The following is an 18,827-nucleotide window of genomic DNA, read 5'->3' as shown; positions in this document are numbered from 1 at the left end:
GCATTCTTGCTATTTACCGTGTACCTCCTCCTCCTGACGCTATTCCATCTCGTTTTTTTTTTTCCCAGTCTCTTCGCCAATAGTCAACCCGACCTTTTCTCGTCCTTTGTCGGGCAGTAAAGAAAGCTTCGAGTGACAAAGCAGACGGTAACTCGGGGAAAAAATACAGCCAGAACGCTCCCCCTTGCCCGATGAACCAGTCATTATGTACATCCGACTGAGAAGACCCCACCGGCCGTTGATGTCCCCGTCTCTAACCGTATCGTGCCTCATCACATCATTAGTACGAAAAGGGGTATTATGGCTGGACAAAACCAGCAAAAAACAAAACATGACAGAGAAATGGCAGGCCTGAGTGATTCAAGAAAAGATATGCTGCGCAGACGCGAGCTTGTGAGAGTGGAGTGAGTGTCGGGTTTGAACGGCGTCAGATGGTCGCCAGCGTCGTTCTGGCCGAAGCCAAAACGCCAGAGAAAAGGAAGAATGAAAGAGTCGGCAAAGTCGACAGACGCGGGCCAGAACAGGGACATAGGAAAGACCGGAGGAAGAAAGAACGAAAAATGACCAAAGCCCGAGCGGGCTGGAAGTGAGTGTGTGTGTAGATATGTGTGTGTGTGTGGCTGTGTGTTGGTGTCTTTTGGGAGAAGTGGAGGGAGGAGAAATGCCGCCGTGAGTGTGTCCCTCTTCTCACTTCAGTCGCCCTCCTTTCCTTCCCCCTCCCCCCTCCGCTTCTGTGGTCGTTCTCCAGGCCAACTCAAGGTCAACAACCTCAGGTCAACCCTAGAACCACCCTCGGTTGGGTAACGACCTTAGCGCCCTTCCTCCCCCGCCTCCTGGTTAGCGCCCTCACCGACCACGCCGAGCTTCTCGTCCAACCGCCTCTTCTTCTCCAGCACTTTGCGCCTCATCTCCTCCTCGGCCTTGACCCGTCTCGCCTCCCTCTTCTCACGCACGATGTACGGCCACCCCCGGATGGCGGCGACCAGCAGCTTGCAGCCGAGCGCGAAGTGCGAGCGGGCCTGGCGGAAGTTCTGCTTGGCGTCGGCGTAGTTGGCCCGCGCTATGGCGGAGCGCTTCTTAGCCCGGTAGATACGCTCGGCACGCTGGGCCTGGCGGTACTTCTCCGAGGCTTGGCGGCGCGTCATCTTGAGGGCCGCTTCGGTGCCCGAGGTGCCCGGGCGCTGGGGCGTGGCCGAGGAGCCGGGATCCGGGAGGGGCTTTTCGGAGCCGTTTGTTGGGGAGGGCGGAGTTCCCGGGCGGGCGGCCGTGTTGTTGTTGTAATCGTTGTTGTTGTTGTTGTTGTTGTTGTTTGAGCGAGCCATCTGATTACTACTGGCGCCGGTGGCTTTGGGTGTGCGGAACATTTAAAACGAGTGGACAGCCCGAGGTGAGGCCTTACTTTTGGGTTGATTATTAGGAGGTAAGTGTGTATAAAAGGCGTATGTGTGTGCCTCGGTGTTCAATGGATGAGGTCGAAGGAAGTCGCAGGGACCAGCTCCTGCTGAACTTATACCTACACCTGATTGATCCCTCGTCCCTGCCTCTTTCGAGTCAGTCACCGACCTTTACCTTACCTTTCGCCCTGCCTTCCCTGTCTCGTGCATGTCCGTACATGCCACCTCTACGATGCATCGTGGTGCTGGTAGCAGAGGTACCCTCGCTATCGGAGCGAGCGACGCGCTCTCTCGTTGGATCCGGAGAGTGAACTGTCCCCATCAAGTTCATGCCATGTCGTTAATACCCCTGCAGCCAAGGAGGAAGAGGAACGCTAACAGCTCCCGTCCACCTGGTCACAGTTGGCTGACGGCCGGCGACGCGTGAAAGCATGACAACCTCATCAAACCCAATGAGGACGCCAGCGGATATGCAGGTCGGCGGCATGGGCGACTGGTGGTACCTGCCTCGTTGCACCCGAGTCTCCTGATCAAAATCCGGATGCATCTTCAGAAAAAAATCTTTTTCCGGTGGAAATCCGCTCTCCCATCCTCATCCAAGCCCATGATCGTCAGCCGGCATGTTTCACCGCCAAACACCCGCCCGCACGTGTAGTTGAAACCGCGTCCCAACGAACTGGAATTAGTTATCTGGAAGATGCAGAGAGAAGAGATGCGGGTCGCTCGCCAATACTTACCCCCGCAAGGCATCCGACTGGCCAGTTCCTTGACCTCCACCCCCAGAGACTCCAGAGCAACTCCATAGCAACCCACAAAAACAACTTGCGGAGCATGTGATTGAAAAAGAGGAGCCCCGGTTCCAACTCCTGGCCCCAACCTGGCTCTTCTGGGTTCACACGGGAATTTCGCTCGAACGCATTCATCGCGCAAAACTGCCGCCCGTTGCGTGAAGGTCGGTTGGTGCATTGTCTAAGCGGCAAAAAGGAAGAGGCTACCCGCACAACCCGCGCTCCACGACGGCACAGCGAGCTTAATTTGTCTTGGCGTTACGAAATTCGTTGGTAGTTGTTTTGCGGGTCACGAGCCGCTCGATCATCCATCTCCGCGTGTGCGCCTCGACTATTACACTACACTACACTAGTACTTCCACCCGCATCTCCACCTCTCCGACAATTGCCGACGACATCACTGCTGCCCGGTGATGCTGGCAAAGCTCAACGCTTTTCTCTGCTAAGTCGGTCTTCAACACCGAATCCTGAGGATGAGCACATCAGCAGCTGGGCCCTCGGGGCTCGACAACGTTCGCCACCGCGCACGAGAGCAGTCGTCAGACTCGATTGACAATGTACTCCGCCCTGCCGAGGGGGCCAATTCGGTTACAGAGGACGTGGGCCAGGGCCGCTCGAAGAGGACGTACGGGCGCACTCCGGATGGGACAGGTCTGTCATCTTGTTCACCTTCCCCAAGCGTGCGTTTCTAGGACGTATATGCTGACCGGCCATTGCCTGTTAATACAGTCTTCGTTGTCCCTGAGACTCACGACATGGTGTCTCAGCTCCTAGATCCGCGCGAACCCAAGAACATTTCCGATGTTGTGGTGCTTGCCATTCTCGCCCTTCACATCTGGGTCGCGTACGCCTTGCCCTGGAGCCTCAAGCGCCCCGTCTTTGCGCTCGTCTTTCTCTTCTGGAGGGCTTCGTACAATGTGGGCATAGGCTTCCTCTTGACCGTCCAGTCCAAGTACAGGCTGCTCGTGACATGGGCCAAGCGGTCTCGGCTCTTTGAGGACCCCTCGGCGGGCCAGAACCCGCGCCCGTGGCTGTATCAGCTGCTCAAAACCGAACTAGAGACTAAGATCCCTAAGGACTACAAGATGGGCCAGGCGCCCATTGAGTACAACACCTGGCTTGTCTTCCGTCGTCTGGTGGATCTCATTCTCATGTGCGACTTTGTCTCGTACTGCCTGTTTGCCATTGTCTGTGCCCACAAGCCGGCCGGCGAGGGGTTCGCCATTGCCGCGGCTCGTTGGATCTTCGGCATTGCTCTCGTCGGCTTCAACCTGTGGGTAAAGCTGGATGCCCACCGAGTCGTCAAAGATTATGCCTGGTACTGGGGTGGTAAGCAACTGCACTGCTGCCAACCGCTTGCTTCAGCGTGTTCTTGCGAACCTGACGATACCCAGATTTCTTCTACCTCATTGAGCAGGAACTCACCTTTGACGGCGTCTTCGAGATGGCCCCGCACCCCATGTATTCCATCGGCTATGCTGGGTATTACGGTATCTCGATGATGGCTGCCAGCTATGACGTGCTGTTCATCTCCATTCTTGCCCACGCCGCCCAGTTTGCCTTTCTGGCCATCGTTGAGAATCCTCACATCGAGAAGACCTACAACCCGCCCCCGCCCCGCCGGCGCGCCGAGTCGGAGATCACCGGCCACTCCGAGGCAACTGCCGAGTCGGCCAGGAAAGCGACCGCCGCGCCCGCCACTCCCCTACCCGTCCACAACATGGTTGGCTTCAAGAACTTTGACCCCTTCCGGACCACCGACTGCGCGTCAGTGCTCCTTGTTGGCTACCTTGCAGCGCTCGCCCTTGTGACGCCGTCCACTCCCTTCTACCAAGGCCTTTTCGTGTTGAACGCTATCGTGTGGCGCTTGTGGTATTCGGTCGGCCTTGGTATCATCCTGACCAAGCAGTCCAAAGAAAAGATGTTCACCAGGCACTTCCTCAAGTTCGGCGAGACTCCGGCCGAAGCCTGGCGTCAGTGGAAGGGCATGTACCACCTGAGCATGGCGCTGTGCCACTCCTCATTCCTCGCTGCGTGTTGGAAGATGTACCACTACCCCGCCGACTGGGGCTACGGCTGGGTCCTCCTCAAGCATGTGGTCGGTCTGAGCTGTGTAGCACTGCAGATCTGGACCGCCACCAGCATCTACGACTCCCTGGGCGAGTTCGGCTGGTTCTACGGCGACTTCTTTTTTGATAGCAACGGGAAGCTGACCTACAAGTTCATCTACCGCTTCCTCAACAACCCCGAGCGTGTCATTGGCACTGCGGGCTTGTGGGGTATGGCCCTCATCACGTGGAGCAAAGCCATCTTCCTGGTCGCCCTCATCGGACATATCCTGACGCTCGGCTTCATCTCATATGTTGAGAAGCCGCACATGCAAAAGATCTACGGCGAGAACCTGCGCAAGGAGGCTGGGCTCACCAAGTTCATCAAGCGCTCGCTTCCCCAGCCGGTCAAGGAGCTGCAGGAGAGCGTGGACAAGGTCTGGGAGGACTCCAAGCACTTCTTCGACGACTTTGTCGATGTCGCTCGCACGAAGCTGGGTGCCGGATCCTCGACCATCGTCCGAGACACGTCGGCTCTGTTCAATAAGTACCCTGCTCGTCTCACCCTCAGCCGCATCTCACCCGATCTCGCCGGCTACGACCCCAAGCACTACAGCATTTCCGTGGAGGGCACACCCCTGGTGGGCGCCGACGAGAGGGCGACCGGCAAAGAGAGCGCTAACGCCCGCGTGTCCAAGGCTGTCAAGACCAAGGTGTTCGAGTACGGCGCCCCGATCCGCGTCAAGTGGACCGCTCCCGCAAACCACGCCAAGAAGGACTGGGTCGGCCTTTACATGGTCACGGATAACACCTCGCGCGAGGTCACTGAGGTCCCGTCCCTCGGCCGTTGGGTGCCGACGCGCCCGGGAGAGTACGATATCACCACCGACCAGGGCATCGTCTCGTACGACCAGCCGACCGCCACCTCGTCAGCATCGCCCGAGGTCAACCTCGTGCAAGGCGAGATGGTCTTCGAAGGCGACAAACTCTGGTGGACGCAGGGTGTCTTCGAGTTCCGCTACCACCATGGCGGCAGCCACAACGTCATGTCCATCTCGGAGCCCTTCGAAGTGCGTCTGGCCAAGGTGGAGGACGAGGATGCCGGGCCCGAGGATGTCGAGCGCGCGCTGTTGCCGATTGTCCGGAACTGCCTCGACCGCGACCCGGATATTGCGCCCACCACGCCCGAGGAGCGATTCGGAGGCCACGTCGAGCGCGACAGCAAATACGCCAAACGTGTCGTCTATGCAATCCATCACATGTTTGGCATCGAGTTCGCTCCCGCCGTCGTACCGGCCGACGGGAACGTGCGGAAGCTGGCTTGGCGGATTTGCAGCGCCAAGGAAGTCCTTGTAAGATTCTCCTTCGAGGTACTGGTCGCTTACGATGAAGATGCTAACAGGATACACCACAGGCGCCTTACAGCATGTCCCATAGACAAGGTCCGTCGACACCAGTTAGGGACAAGTTTTCGGACTCGTTTTAGAGCGGAATCACGGTGTTGTCGACGATGAATGGTCTGCGTTTAATGATCAGAGAGTAGAGTACGGATATGGTGTGTTTGCCTTTGGTGTGATGCCTTGAGATACCACTGATAGATATGGGCGGGCGTTGGTGAAGCGTGTCTATTTGTAAAAGTATCCAGAGCTGGGGTAGTAAGAAAAAAAAATAAACACGTTGGTGGTGGTTGCGGTTATGTCCATGCTCAGCAAAGCCTTGAGTGCTGAGACACGGCGGTGACCTCGACAGGGCCAGAGTGCTGCCGTTTCCGCGCCCGCTATGCCATCCAAGATGAAGTGCTGAATGGATTACGTCGAGAATGAGGTTCTAACTTTCGTCGGCAGTGGCAGATCAGCAAAGATTTGACTTGGTCTTAGCTCAAGATCCGATTCGAATTCAGCCCACAGATCAAGTCAAAGCTTTCTTCGCAGAGTGACACTCGTATCAAGGGGCGGCCTCTCTGTTAATGACGTGAGCGCTCCTAATCTCCTTCTTGACTCTGAACCCCCAGAAAAGCCCGCCAGTCGGCTCGCTCGCTAGCTATCCCGCTAGCTGGCTTGCCTTTCCCGTAGGGACCACGCTGTCGCCGCCATGCGGCAGAAGCGCCACGGAAAAAGAGGAGGGGGAGGAGGAGGAGGAGGAGGAGGAAAGCGACGCGGGGGGAGGAGCCGGGTAGGTAAGGGAAAGGTATAGAAATGCCGTGCGCAGAACTGTAGGCAGATCCAAGAACAGCACTCAGGATGATGCACGAAACTCGATCATGCCGAACGAGGCCGTAGTGTTGCTACGTGAGGGTTTTCCCTCACCGTTACCAAGAAACTCTCAGCTGGAATGATGCACCAGAGGCATAGACCTCTGGTTTCTCGAGACGCTCCCGCTTGTTTCGATTCAATAACCGAAATGATTACAAAACCGACGTTATAAATACACAAAATGACCCTGGATCCCAGTTCCCAGTCAGAAACGTGGCTTCGGCATGACGTTGTTCATGTGTTGTAGTACCTCGGTTTACTAAAGAACATAACTTCCTGCTACAAACGAACCAAAGCACGACCCCACCCTCTGTGTCCCCCCATACCCGTAGGCTAGTAGAGGTCTCTCAGATGCGAAGAGAAAGCTTCAGTAGACCTGTATATCGGATCCTAGGAATGATGAAAAACATCGCCTGGAGATGAAATCCACCTGAAAGTCGGAGTCCCCATTCCCTTGATGTGTTTGGAACTATTGCGCGTTGGTCGGAACAAGATCGCTTGAAACATTAGCCTGGGCACGGTCGGTTTGCGGATCAATACACAGTTGGTCGCATTCAGAAGAAAACAGATCTTGTATAATGATAGATCGCATGGAGGCTGTCCTGATGGGATGTGCCAGGCTGTTAACAACTCAGCACAACATTCCGAGCGAATGCCACAAGAATCGTGACCACACCACACGCTTGCAAGTGGCTTGGTATTTGCGGGAAAACGGCCTTTGGACGCGGGTACTGGGTTGAGCCTCCTTCTTCGGCTTAAATTCTTGATCATGTGTGTGCCGAAGTTCCTAGTGTCGTCTCAACTGACGAACGAACCATCTGCAGAAGAGAAACCACAACCCCGTCAACGGCGACGAAGGATCTGGCCTGAAGATTCGAAGTGCTGCGTTGTACTTCTCGTCACCTGTGGCAGGTTTGAGGGTGTCCCTGATATGGCTGTTGCAATGAGTAAGCGAATACTCGGTACAGGGGCACAAGAGCACGAACCTTCTATTGTTTCCTGGAGAGGCTTGGCCACGTTCAAGCTGCTATCACCCAGGGGATGCCCTATTTGAGAAGTGACACCCGGTCCGGTCCGCGAGAACCCCCTTACGGGCCCGGCCGTGATATTGCTCTGAGAAGCGCGAGCCGTCTGGTGCTGTCGACCTGGTCCCAGAGTAGCGACTGCTCTTCCCACGCCTGTCCTTGGCGACGGCACATATGACAGGGACGTCGGATTTCTCAAAGGCAAGTGGCTGCCCGGCGTAGCGGGTATTTCTACCTCCGAGCATTTAGCACACGTTGTCTATGCATAAGGACGTGCTAATGCCTACGCTGAGGAATTTCTGGTGTATTCCATTCCACCAGAGCTTCTGATCTGGGCTGAGTTTCTGGGAATCCAGGGCTGGCTGGGAAGTAATTGGGTATCTCCGTTCTGACGCTAGCCGGCATCGTGGGACGGCCAAGCTGTGGTTGTGTTCGGTTGTGAGATTCGGGTGCAGCGCCGGGTGCTCGTATAGGCGTCCGGCTTCTCAAAACACTAGGCGGGACCTCTTGCGCTTGACCATGCAGAACTCGCTGCTTGAGTTTGCTGTAGAGCTCCTGGAATTGTGCAAGTTCTCTGCTTCGGCTCTCGAGGGCAAGGCGAAGCCCTTCGCATTGTCGTTTCAACGAGTGCTCTTCTCGTTCCATATCTGGAAGGCGTCAATCTTGTTAACATCGGTCACCCGCGCAGAGTACGGACTAACCTCGTATCTTGGTTGTCAGAGTTATGATTCTCTGATTGGCCTGACCCCAGATGTTCTCAATCTCGCCCTGCAGCTCGGCACAGTATTCCTTCAGCTTGCTGTGTTTCCGTAGTTGGTATGAGCTTCCATTTGTAAGTTTTGTCCGAGCAAGGTTTCTGGTTAGGGAAGAACAAACATCTGGTTCGTCATCTGGTAAGACCAGAAGCCCAAGGCCCTTCCAGCGCACTCCATGACGACAGTCGGACTCAGGCCGCTGAGCGCTACCGACTTCCATTCTTCGGAGGGTTGAAGAAGTTGTTCGCATACCTCAGACGCGTTCAGAGATTGTGTGCAGACCGGGCACTTATACGGAGCCTGTCCCCCAAACCCATGGCTATTTGCACACCGTAAGCAGAGGACATGGCTCCTCGAGGGTTAGTGGAATGTGGCAGGACTCCGCAGAAGAGTCGACAATGGAAGCCAACAGTGACTCACCTGCATACAGTTACCACTGCGTGTGTTGTAAGCTGGACACCACAGTCTTGTATGTTGCAACTCAGATTCTGTTCCATCTCGATTCAAGCTCCTCCCGTCACAAGCAACTCTTCACGGCTCTTTAAGGGTGAAGCTGGCCGGCCCTCAGCAAAGTTGGCTGTGATGCACCTGGGCAAAGCGAATGGCGGCAAGAAGAGAGAGAGCTGGGATTGACAAAACAGTCACATGCTCCTTCCACAAGAACAGAACTAACCACACAAAGTTGTTTTCCATGGCCGCCCTTTCCGAGAACTCAGACCCTTCTGTGCATTGCTCTTCCCCGTTGAACTGGGGACAGCTACAGAGCATGTTGTGATCATCGGTACGCAATAGGGCAGGTATAAACATTGAATTCCATTATACTATTCTATCCATTAGGTGCGCTAGAAACAAAGCTTTGATTCTTTTCGCTCCTCAGGAGAGAAGAAATGAATGAAGACGACGTATTACGAGACGTTGGCCGTCATTGAAACGGATCAATAGAGCCACAGGCGCCACATCGCCTCGGGCAGTCAGCCACGCCAAGCCTCTGGCACCAGCTGCACCCCACACTTGGTCGGCAGTCCTCACCACCCCGCTGAATGGCTGCAGCCTGGCAAGCAAGCTGTCAGCAGCACCGACTGTCAACAGCACCAACAACATAATGGTAGGATCCACAAAACACCGACTCCATAGAGAAGAACAAGACCTCATGCTCACGACAGCCTCGTAACAACTCTGCATCTGCTCGCCCAGTTTCCCAGTTTTGACGCAGAATGACGGAAATTATCATGAACCAGACGCCTCCGGTCCTTCTCGGGCCTTCAGAAAAGGAGCGCAAATATGACCGACAACTGCGGCTGTGGGCCGCGAGTGGCCAGTCAGCACTCGAGTCAGCCAACATTCTGCTGGTGAACTCGGGGGCGGGCACGGTCGGTGCAGAGACTCTGAAGAACCTCGTGCTGCCAGGTACCGTGTGGATATTGTGACAGAATGGGGTTGGATACTAACACCCGGCTTTAGGGATCGGTCGCTTCGCCATCTATGATGAGACCCAAGTAAGCGAAGCCGACCTGGGAGTCAACTTCTTTCTGGATGAGGACTGCCTGGGCAAGTCTCGTGCTCAGAGCTTGACCCAGCTCATCCTCGAGCTCAACCCGGACGTCCAAGGCACCTGGTATCCCGATGAGGTAGGTCGAGAGTTCGGCCTCGACTGCTGCAGTAGACCGCATGCTCACGTGGCTGCCATTTTCAGGAGGTGAAGACACTGGACACCCTCCTGGAACGCTCACCGGTCTTCACAATCATCTTGTACACACATCCCATTCGCCCAGAGCAGCTTGCCCAGCTTGAGGCCTATGGTCAACAGCACAAAACCCCGCTCGTGGCGATTCACTCGGCCGGGTTCTACTCCTACTTTCAGATCAACCTTCCAGGGGCGTTCCCCATTGTCGACACGCATCCTGACGAGACGGCAACGACCGATCTGCGGTTACTGAATCCCTGGCCGGAGCTGGTGGCCTTCGCCGAGGAGTTGACCAAGGATATCGACGGTCTAGACGACTTCCAACATGGTCACCTGCCATATGTGGTGATTCTTCTCCACTACCTTAAGAAGTGGAAAGCGGGACACGACGGCAAGTACCCCGCAACCTTCAAGGAGAAGTCCGAGTTCCGCAAGATCGTGCAGGGTGCAGCGAGGACCAATAACCCGGAAGGTGGCGAGGAGAATTTTGATGAAGCGGCTGCTGCCGTTGTCAAAACGGTGGTGCAACCGTCTTTGCCGTCCGGGCTGAAGGAAGTATTCGAATACCAGCATACCGACCCGGTAAGCTCACTCCCCATCTCCTGTTCCCCCCCCCCCTTTCCCGGATTTTCACCCTGCGTCCACACGCGCGCACACATGCCCAACTCGGCCTCCCGGACCGCTGACACGGGTCGCCAGGCCGAAAAGAGGTCGGGTTTTTGGATTATCGCCGATGCCGTCAAGCAATTCTATGAGAAACATCACTGTCTGCCCCTTCCTGGCAAACTTCCCGACATGAAGGCGCAGTCTAAGGTGTACATCCAGCTACAAAACATTTACAAGGCCAAGGCACGCAAGGACGCAGCCGAGGTACTGCAAATAGTACAGGCTACGCCAGGTGGCGAGCACGTTGATCCCGCAGAAGTGGATCTCTTCTGCAAGAACGCAGCATTCGTTAAGTTAATCAATGCGCGGAGGGGAGGGGGCAGCGGGAGCGACGCGCAGATGAGCAGGGAAGATCGTCTGAAGTCAGTGGCAGGTAAGCGCTCACTCACAGGCCCCCACCACCTGATCTTTCTTGGTCCTTTCCTCTTGTGATGGTCTCGAACCGCCTGTGTGTGGGCAGCTCCACGTTTCTGGCTGGATCAACACGAGAAGCGGAAAGGCGGGGAAATGAAAGGAAGCGAAAGACAGGCCAAAACAACTATGAGTCTGAAGCGAAGAAGAGGAAGCGAGAAAGAGGCTAACGAGAAGGGTAACATTTGCCACACACGCACACAGAGCTCGAGTTTGCCAACGACGAGACGGCTGCCTTGTCCCTCTCCCCGCTTTCCCTGCTGCCAATCTACCTCGCTTTACAAGCGACGGCCCACGTGGACCTGTCTTCCCGGGAAGGTTTCACTGCCGACGCGATCCTCGCGGCCGTGGCTCAGCGGGTGCCCGGCGCCGAGAAGCGGGAGCGCGTTGTGCAGGCCGCCAACGAAGTGGCACGCGCCGCCGGCGGGGAGCTGCACAATGTCGCGGCCTTGACCGGTGGTATGGTGGCGCAGGAGGCCATCAAAATCATCACGAAGCAGTACATACCTGCCGACAACACGGTTATCTACGACGGAATTGGCGGCCGGGTGCAGGTGCTGAGGCTTTGAGAACAACACCAAGGCCCGTGTGGGGATAAACAGAAGGGGGAGAGGGAAAGGAAAGTGAAGGTCACGTGTTCCAATTGGCGAGATGAGATGCCCTTGCAGTGCTGAAAGTGATGAAAGTGGCAAGGCGCCTGGCTTTCGGGTCTTAAGTCCCTCGCGTCGTCCTTTTGCAAGTTCCAAGGGCATGCTGAAGCGAGCTGGGCCCTCGTCTCCCCGCCTGGAGACAAGCAGACTAACATAACAGGGACTTGCAAGTCCCGAGCCGGGCTGGGCTGGGCTGGGCTGGGCTCCGATTGAGCCGGCTAGGGGTTTTTGAGTTTTTTTCCCCCCCTTCTTTCTCATCCTCTCTCACCCCCCTCCTTCGGAAAATAAGGAGCAAGCAGCCGGGTATCAAGAGCGGGAGGCAGGCACATCAGATATGACAGCATACAGGCGCACGGTATCCACAAACAGGAACAGGATATGCGCGGAATTGGCGGCTTCATAGAAACATGACAACGGCCGGGTTACAGGTGGTGGTGCTAGCGGAAATGATGGATGACGATGATGATGATGAATAGACAGGCATGCATGGCCAAGACACCTTGATGGACATTTCTTTCCCTATCTTTCTGCTTTTATCCACCATATCTCGGGCTGAGCGCGTTTCGGCATTGGAAGTCTGCAGATCCGAGGGTCAACTCAGCGCTTCTGCCCTGTCAAATTTTTGTCGAGCTAGAATTTGTTGCTGAATGCTCGGCAGCGAGGGCCTGCTACTGAGGACCTCCTTTTTCTGAGGCAACACAGTCAAGGCAGCACCCCTTTCCCCCCAAGTGTCAAGTTCTACGCCGTCACCGTCTCTGGGACGGCTATTCGTCCCTTGATGAGGTTGGAACGCCGACCCTGGGCATATATGCACCCGTGGCCAGAACTCTGCTGTGAGCACAACCGATCACGGCTGTATGTACAATACGGACTACGTGCATACAGTACGGCACAATACTCGCCAGCACAGCCCGAGTGTGCGTTACGGAGGTGTCGAACGACTGGTGAGCCGCTTCTTGCCGCTGCCGCCGTCCGTTCTGTTCGGCTACATCGTCACCTCTGTCCCCATTTGGTGGGCAGGCAACGCAGGACGCGGCAGCCCGCCGTGCGTTTTGCTAACGTCGGAGTGGGCGAAACACAAAAAGTGGCCGACTGCCGATGAGCTGTGCACTTTTTTTTTCTGTTCTTTTCTTTTTTTCCGGCAGCGAGCGTAAGAAAGCACTCTCACGCGCGCCCGGCCCCTCCGCCCGGTTGTGGGAAAAACCCCCAAGGAAGCAAAGGGATTTGATCCGTACACACTTCGGACCGCAGGGCCTGGATGGAACCCTCTGTACCTTCGCGCCGTCGTATGTGGCTCGAGTTTTTCCAGGGACCGGCCGGGCCCCAGCAGGTACTCATGTACTGATGCTGCCAATGCTGCTACTACACAGTGGGGACAGAGACTTGGCGCTTGAAGAAGGGAGGAGGGGAGGAACGGTTTTTTTTTTTTTTTTGGGGGGGGGGGGGGGGAGTAAAGGTGAAGAGGTTGGAAAAGCGGCAGAACGCAGACAAAGACGCAGGGCCACGAACGATGAGCCCGGTTTGGGTGAGCCGTAGTAAGGGTATTGGTGTCCATTGTGTGCTGCCGCAATGGAGGGTCCTCGCTCGTAATGTGGTGGTGCTCTTTGTGGTCATGTCGAGCTGGGTCGCAAGATGTATTCCCGCCATTGCTTCCCGAGTCTACTAGTACGCAGTACTTCTACTACCGCTGGTGCTGTGTGTTTACCTGACATACTGCGTAATAGCACCTTTCGGAGCACGGTATGTGTGTATATGGTACGACGAAGGTCAGCAGGTCCGGTAAGAGCACCCGATGCCAGTTCTTGGCTTCGATCAACCTGCAAGCCACAACTGCAGCAGAGGGGAGATCTTGCCAGCCAGTGCCTCATGTCTGCAGGAAGAAGTCTGGGGAAGGCTTGGGGAAAGAATGTGCGGGGGAAGCGGGGAGTGCTCCATCGAGGCCACACAAAGGGGAGCTGGGGATGACGATCGCTGCCACTTATCAGCGGATCAGTGTGGCGATTTCTCCGACGTCTTGTTCGGAAAGATGGGTGATTCGGCCGATAGGCAAATACACTAGGGTGCCTACGCATATGCAGCTAAAGTCAGGTACACGTCCACTTCTCCGTACCGGCTTGTACTGCTCGGTTCCTTGTTCGGGGAGACCATCAACCACGCCCAAGCACGAGGGACGAGAGCAGGAACGGGGATGGGAGCGGGAGCGGGAAAGTAGAGAGCTGCACGGACGGAGCACATATCCCAGGCCGGAGAGTTTGCGTCGCTGAGAAAAGCAATATCTGCTGTCCTGCGGGGAGGCGTGAGAGTAGGGCGGGAAATGTCAGATGAGGAATAAAAATAAAACGACACGGAAAAGGGGGGGGGGGATCCCAGCTTGGGACACGGCCGTCCCCAGTGACAGATCAAGAGCAGATCTCAAACCCAGGAGGAGTGGAGAAAATGCACTGGCATTTGCAGAAACATCAGGTTTGGAGTTTTCCAGAAGCATTCTTCCGGGAGGGCCTCCCGTCTCGTCCACCTCTCTCGCCCCTTGGAAGCTGATAGGTGAGATGGTGCGAGCCGCGAAACAGGCATTGGCGTAGTACCCAACCGAGCAAGACCCATCTTCCAAGGCAAAATGACACCATGTCATACGGCACCCGTATCTGGCTCTGTTCGCGTTCGGAGCCGTGATCGTGGAGACTCGAGTCTCGTGTCGGATACGTGGTGTGCCGTGAGAATGTTGAGAGCCGGTCGGTCGGTCAGGACGAGGAGATCGAGGCAAACCTCAGCTGAGGCGTCTTTCTTCCCTTTCTCCCGGGGCGGTTCAATATCGCCGCGACAGTCCATCGCGCATGCTGATCAGTGCGGTATCGCGCCGGTCTCACGCACCCAGCCAGACAGCACGCACCACACCATCTCACCTCCATGGAAGCAAGTCAGATGAGCCATTGGGTGGGTGCATGAGAATGGCAAGCGAGGGGCATGCAGTAGGTTAGAGGGGCCATCCGAGACCGAGCTTGAATCCAAGGCTCGGGCATTGACGGCTAGAGCTGGGTTTGGGGAAATTGTTCAATGGGCATTAGATTGTCTCGCCCAAGAAAAAAAAAAGCCACACAATCAATCTGGGATGGCCGGACTGTGAACACGCATGCACACCTACGCGTGGTTCATCAAACTCCCCACGACCAGAGGGCAGCACTTACGAGCTATCGTCGGCAGTCGATGGGGCTTCCTCCTCGCCCTTGCAGGCTTCGAGAAGTTCGGAAGCGTCAAAGCGTACACTAAACACTCGCGTGTGCAAGGATACTTGTCTGTGCGCTCGCTGTCGCAGATCAAAAGGGGAAGGAAAACGAGTGCTTGGCTGGTTGGAATGGCAGTTAATCTGGCGTGAACCTTTCAAAGTTTTGTCTGGTTGATGTGGCTGGCGCCATCAAACATTTGAGGTGTCCACTCGATCCTCGGTTTTTGCCTGCGGGGAAGAGCTAGTGTATGTAATCCGTACATACAGTACTGTGTAGCGTAGTCTGTGCAATAACTCCCTACAGAGCACGTCCTAGTATAGTACATACACTAGTGTGGTGGGAACAGAATGCGCTTGGGACCCCGATGCCAAAGCTCTGCCATCATTAAGCCGCCTTGGGTATGGCCGCTTTCTCCGCACAAGCTTCACGTCACAGGTCAAGCCTTCCCAGATCTTATAGAAAAGGGTCTATAGAACCTGCCGGGTTGTAGTGAGGTAAGAGTCTACTCCATACGGACTACATACACTAATGCGTAAACCGTGGCGTACAATCAGAGTACATTCGTAGTGCGATGAACATACCTACCTCGTACTAGTTGTATTTGGCCGAGCGAGCCGCCGCTTCAAGCTGCCCACCGCACCACGTTGTGCACACCACCCTTACAACTGCATCTCCAACTGCATTTGGCATGTGGCTGCAGCTGCTTTTTAAGAATAGCAAGCGGTGTACAAGGCGCTCTGGAGCGATGTCGTGGAAGGTTAACAAAGCATATTATATGTGGAAAAACTTTCATAAGATAATCGTCCCCTCACCACTTGGCGGCTAAGCCGATTGATCAATGCCCGGCTCCAGATTCTTCTTCATGTTGTGGGACAACACACGAAATCTAACGGCTGTAACCTCAAAATGCTACCATCATCTATTCCAGGGTTAGAGCCGGGTGAAGTCGACGCAAGCTCAGCGATCGGCGCCAGCAGCTTACCTAACGGGCGAGCGATGCTCAGGTCGAGGCAGGTCGAGGCAGGGGTAGCGCAGCCGACCGACGCTAGGCTCGCTTTGCCGTGATTCCAGGCGTTCCTGCACTTCTTATTGGACGATGGAAATGTGGGGAAGAACAATTGTCGAAGGAGCCGAGATGGCAGGGGCCGCAGGGGCTCGTTCGGGTCAATGTGCAAAACCGCTGCCCGCCCGCTATACCCGCTCCACGGCCAGCGTGGACTGCTGCGCAGAGCAAACATACGCAGGAACGCAGGAACTAGTAAAACGCACACTACTCGTATGTACACTAGAATCAGAAGAGGGGGCACCCCACTCGGTGCCTTCTAGTCGTGCTTAGGTCGTCTGACTGGCGTGACGGGTTCTCGAGCGGCGGTGTGTAGGGACACTCGGGCTCGTTGCCGGGCGGTGCCCAAAGTTACATACCGTCATCTCACTGTCTAGCGTGTCCGCCCAAGCGTGCAACAGCCCATAGGAACACCGATTTAGACTCGCAGTAAGTATCCGTATGACGGCATAATAAACCGACTGCCCGCTTTGCCCTATTATAGGGTGCGGCAGCGCGTATCTGTGACGAAGAGGCGCACGTGGGGTCTCTCGTTCGAGTTAAAGGAAGCGAAACGAAGCGCGCATGCATGCCGTTTCAAGATTGTTTTCAGGGCTGAGAATGACATGGACCAGGAACGTGGAGGTGCAAGCCGTCTTTCCGAAGCCACTTCGAAAGCCACAGGTACTGCCCCACTCCCTCTAAACAAGGCACCTTCCTCAACTCGGGCAAGCATTCACTTCGACTGTGCACACTAGGGCATTAGCTCGAGTCTTCGCACACAATTTTTTTCCCATGCCGCTGCCGACACTGCCAAACCGAACATTTGAAAATGACTGATGTTACAAGCCCGCACCCTCCGAACGCCATCTCTCAAATTTCGGCCGCGGCCATTTGGAGACGATGCACAGATCCACTCATCAGTGCGCTATGGCAGTCTTCTGCCCCGACTTCTAGAAGGCGGCAGCTGAAGATCGCCGTCGCCCGGGCCCTGCGCTATCGGCGATGCCTGCCAGGATGGCTTGCTGACTAGTGTAGTGTATGTACATAGCACAGTAGCTCCGTACGCTAGCAGGGTCCCCAGTCGAACGTGGGGCCTTTAATCGCTTCGGTGTGTTGCCGGACCCCGACAAGTTTCCAGCTACTCGGCCGCGGCGCACCGGCTCTGCCCCGGCCGCTTCGATCTCGCACAAAGTCAGGGCTCCAGCGGAAGCTGTGCAACATACACGTAAAGTATGCGCCGTGGATGTACGGATTACATACACACATACATACATATGGACTACATCCACACATTCATGCGCGCTGCCGGTACTCTTATTCAACCGCAGGAGTGTACTCCATACACTAGATAACACACTATCAAGGAGACGTTCATTAGGGCACATGATGGTTGATCTTCTAACCTCAGATAGCGGTAGCGATTCCGTTTCAATTCTCGTGCCCATGCGCGGCAAGAAAACAAAACCAAGTCATGTCACCAGTTGACCAACCAAGATGATGATCAAGAACCACAGACAACCCGATGCCATCCTGCCGCCAAATTTCTGGTCGAAACGCTGGGAAAGGGACCTGCCACTCCCAGGACGTTGCGTCACAAAGGCACGCGGCGGTTCCGAAATGACAGGACGCAAAACGGCACAAACCGAAGACTGGCCGGCATCCGTCGTGAGTTCGAGGCCCAGCGAACGAACCACTGACGTGAGCATTCCGACCGAAAGGGATAGGCGAGAGGAGAAGGAACAGTGTGGACCAGGAAAGACTCCGTTTCGCAACTGAACCTTCCCTTGCCGCGCGGAATTGGGGGACGCTCGAGGGTGGAGAGGCGGCTCGGCCGGCTCCCACCAGCCCACGGGTCCCTGACGACGCGCAGTCATGTGCCTTGTCAGAAGCCGAAGTTGCCATTGGCTTCATATATCCCATGCAGCCATCTTCCCGCAGCTCGACTCCGGCGCCCCGCAGTACCACAGCGGAGCATCAGGCCAGAACTTTGAGTTCTCTCATGGTTCGGCCGTGATCGTCTCAAAAGGCCGTCCGGTACGATGCGTACGCCTTTCTTTCGTGAGTGCGGTCGGTTGGAGAGGGGGGTTAGATTAGTGACCGCATCCGGGAGCGTCGCAGGAACCGTCCGTGTCTAAGTTCATACATACATACCTTACATACACATGCACGCCCGTAATGAAGGCCCTGGTGACCGACGGGAACACGGACTGGAGTGCTGCGTCACCACCAGACGCACCGACTCCCCATTAGGCGCGACACGCCTGCTTCGGCCGCCCGCCATGCCGCCTGCTCGCCCAAACTTGCCAAAAGATTTGGAGGCAGGCGCTCGAGCTTCCCGGTGTGAACGGTGGAGCTGAGAGCCTAAGACCCACACCACCACCACCCCGGACTTTTATTTTACCCCTGTCTGCCCTGATCGAAGGGGCGCCAACCGGCAGGATCCCTGGCGCTCGCCGTTGAGCAAAGCCGGACACCAATCAGACGACCAAGGCGCGACCGTCCTCCCCACAACCCGCCTTGGCACACTGGCACCCTGGATCGAGGCGCCTTTGGGGCCGACGGTCCCTCTTTCCAGTCCTCCCCCAACGCCATCTCCACCGTTCTCCAATTCCCTCCTCGCCTCGAAGGCGCCCCCTCTCCCTCCCGGCCTAGACTCCAACGCGCGACAGAAATAGTGGTACGATTTGCGACGCGTGGAGCCGTCCCTCTCATCTCGCATCCCTCACTTTCTCGACGACGGCATCACAGGGGATGGGACGAGCGGCAAAGCTTTCCATAGCCAAAAGCTGGTGGTCGACCGACGTCAGGAGAATGGGATTGCTGTCTTGCCAATCTCCCAAAAGTGGCAATGCGGGTCTCCTGCAGGCAGCGCTCTCGCCTGTTACACT

General features: G+C 56.0%; 4 protein-coding genes across 4 annotated transcripts; 2 read left to right on the top strand and 2 right to left on the bottom strand.

Annotated features, from left to right (window-relative positions):
* Positions 1–461: 461 nt before the first annotated feature.
* MYCTH_2298770 (uncharacterized protein) lies at positions 462–1,483 on the bottom strand. Its single transcript, XM_003660392.1, has one exon. The coding sequence runs from the start codon at positions 1,362–1,364 to the stop codon at positions 810–812; it is 555 nt and encodes a 184-aa protein (XP_003660440.1). The 5' UTR covers positions 1,365–1,483; the 3' UTR covers positions 462–809.
* A 732-nt stretch (positions 1,484–2,215) lies between these two features.
* On the top strand, positions 2,216–5,923 carry MYCTH_2298766 (uncharacterized protein). The gene is made up of 4 exons (XM_003660391.1): positions 2,216–2,833; positions 2,912–3,511; positions 3,577–5,582; positions 5,645–5,923. Exons 1-4 carry the CDS (start codon positions 2,656–2,658, stop codon positions 5,714–5,716), a joined length of 2,856 nt encoding a protein of 951 aa, XP_003660439.1. The 5' UTR covers positions 2,216–2,655; the 3' UTR covers positions 5,717–5,923.
* A 1,860-nt stretch (positions 5,924–7,783) lies between these two features.
* On the bottom strand, positions 7,784–8,759 carry MYCTH_2050486 (uncharacterized protein; the record flags this gene model as incomplete). The annotated part of the gene is made up of 4 exons (XM_003660390.1): positions 7,784–8,154; positions 8,209–8,330; positions 8,384–8,550; positions 8,691–8,759. 4 exons carry the CDS (start codon positions 8,757–8,759, stop codon positions 7,784–7,786), a joined length of 729 nt encoding a protein of 242 aa, XP_003660438.1.
* Positions 8,760–9,351: 592 nt separating this feature from the next.
* MYCTH_59946 (uncharacterized protein) lies at positions 9,352–12,170 on the top strand. The gene is made up of 5 exons (XM_003660389.1): positions 9,352–9,669; positions 9,724–9,890; positions 9,956–10,528; positions 10,646–10,985; positions 11,228–12,170. Exons 1-5 carry the CDS (start codon positions 9,477–9,479, stop codon positions 11,590–11,592), a joined length of 1,638 nt encoding a protein of 545 aa, XP_003660437.1. The 5' UTR covers positions 9,352–9,476; the 3' UTR covers positions 11,593–12,170.
* Positions 12,171–18,827: the final 6,657 nt, after the last annotated feature.

This window comes from Thermothelomyces thermophilus, chromosome 1, assembly GCF_000226095.1.
Source record: "Thermothelomyces thermophilus ATCC 42464 chromosome 1, complete sequence".
Lineage (NCBI taxonomy): Eukaryota > Fungi > Ascomycota > Sordariomycetes > Sordariales > Chaetomiaceae > Thermothelomyces > Thermothelomyces thermophilus.
The sequence above is the reverse complement of the archived record's forward strand: the minus strand, read 5'-3'. Positions and strand labels throughout refer to the sequence as shown.

Bases quoted from the DNA above. Each gene is read 5' to 3' on its own strand.
- MYCTH_2298770 (XM_003660392.1), bottom strand. From the start codon at position 1,364: ATGTTCCGCACACCCAAAGCCACCGGCGCCAGTAGTAATCAGATGGCT.
- MYCTH_2298766 (XM_003660391.1), top strand. From the start codon at position 2,656: ATGAGCACATCAGCAGCTGGGCCCTCGGGGCTCGACAACGTTCGCCAC. The intron at 2,834-2,911 runs GTCTGTCATCTT...CTGTTAATACAG, and splicing joins GCGCACTCCGGATGGGACAG to TCTTCGTTGTCCCTGAGACT. The intron at 5,583-5,644 runs GTAAGATTCTCC...GATACACCACAG, and splicing joins GCAGCGCCAAGGAAGTCCTT to GCGCCTTACAGCATGTCCCA.
- MYCTH_59946 (XM_003660389.1), top strand. From the start codon at position 9,477: ATGACGGAAATTATCATGAACCAGACGCCTCCGGTCCTTCTCGGGCCT. The intron at 9,670-9,723 runs GTACCGTGTGGA...ACCCGGCTTTAG, and splicing joins GAAGAACCTCGTGCTGCCAG to GGATCGGTCGCTTCGCCATC. The intron at 9,891-9,955 runs GTAGGTCGAGAG...TGCCATTTTCAG, and splicing joins GCACCTGGTATCCCGATGAG to GAGGTGAAGACACTGGACAC.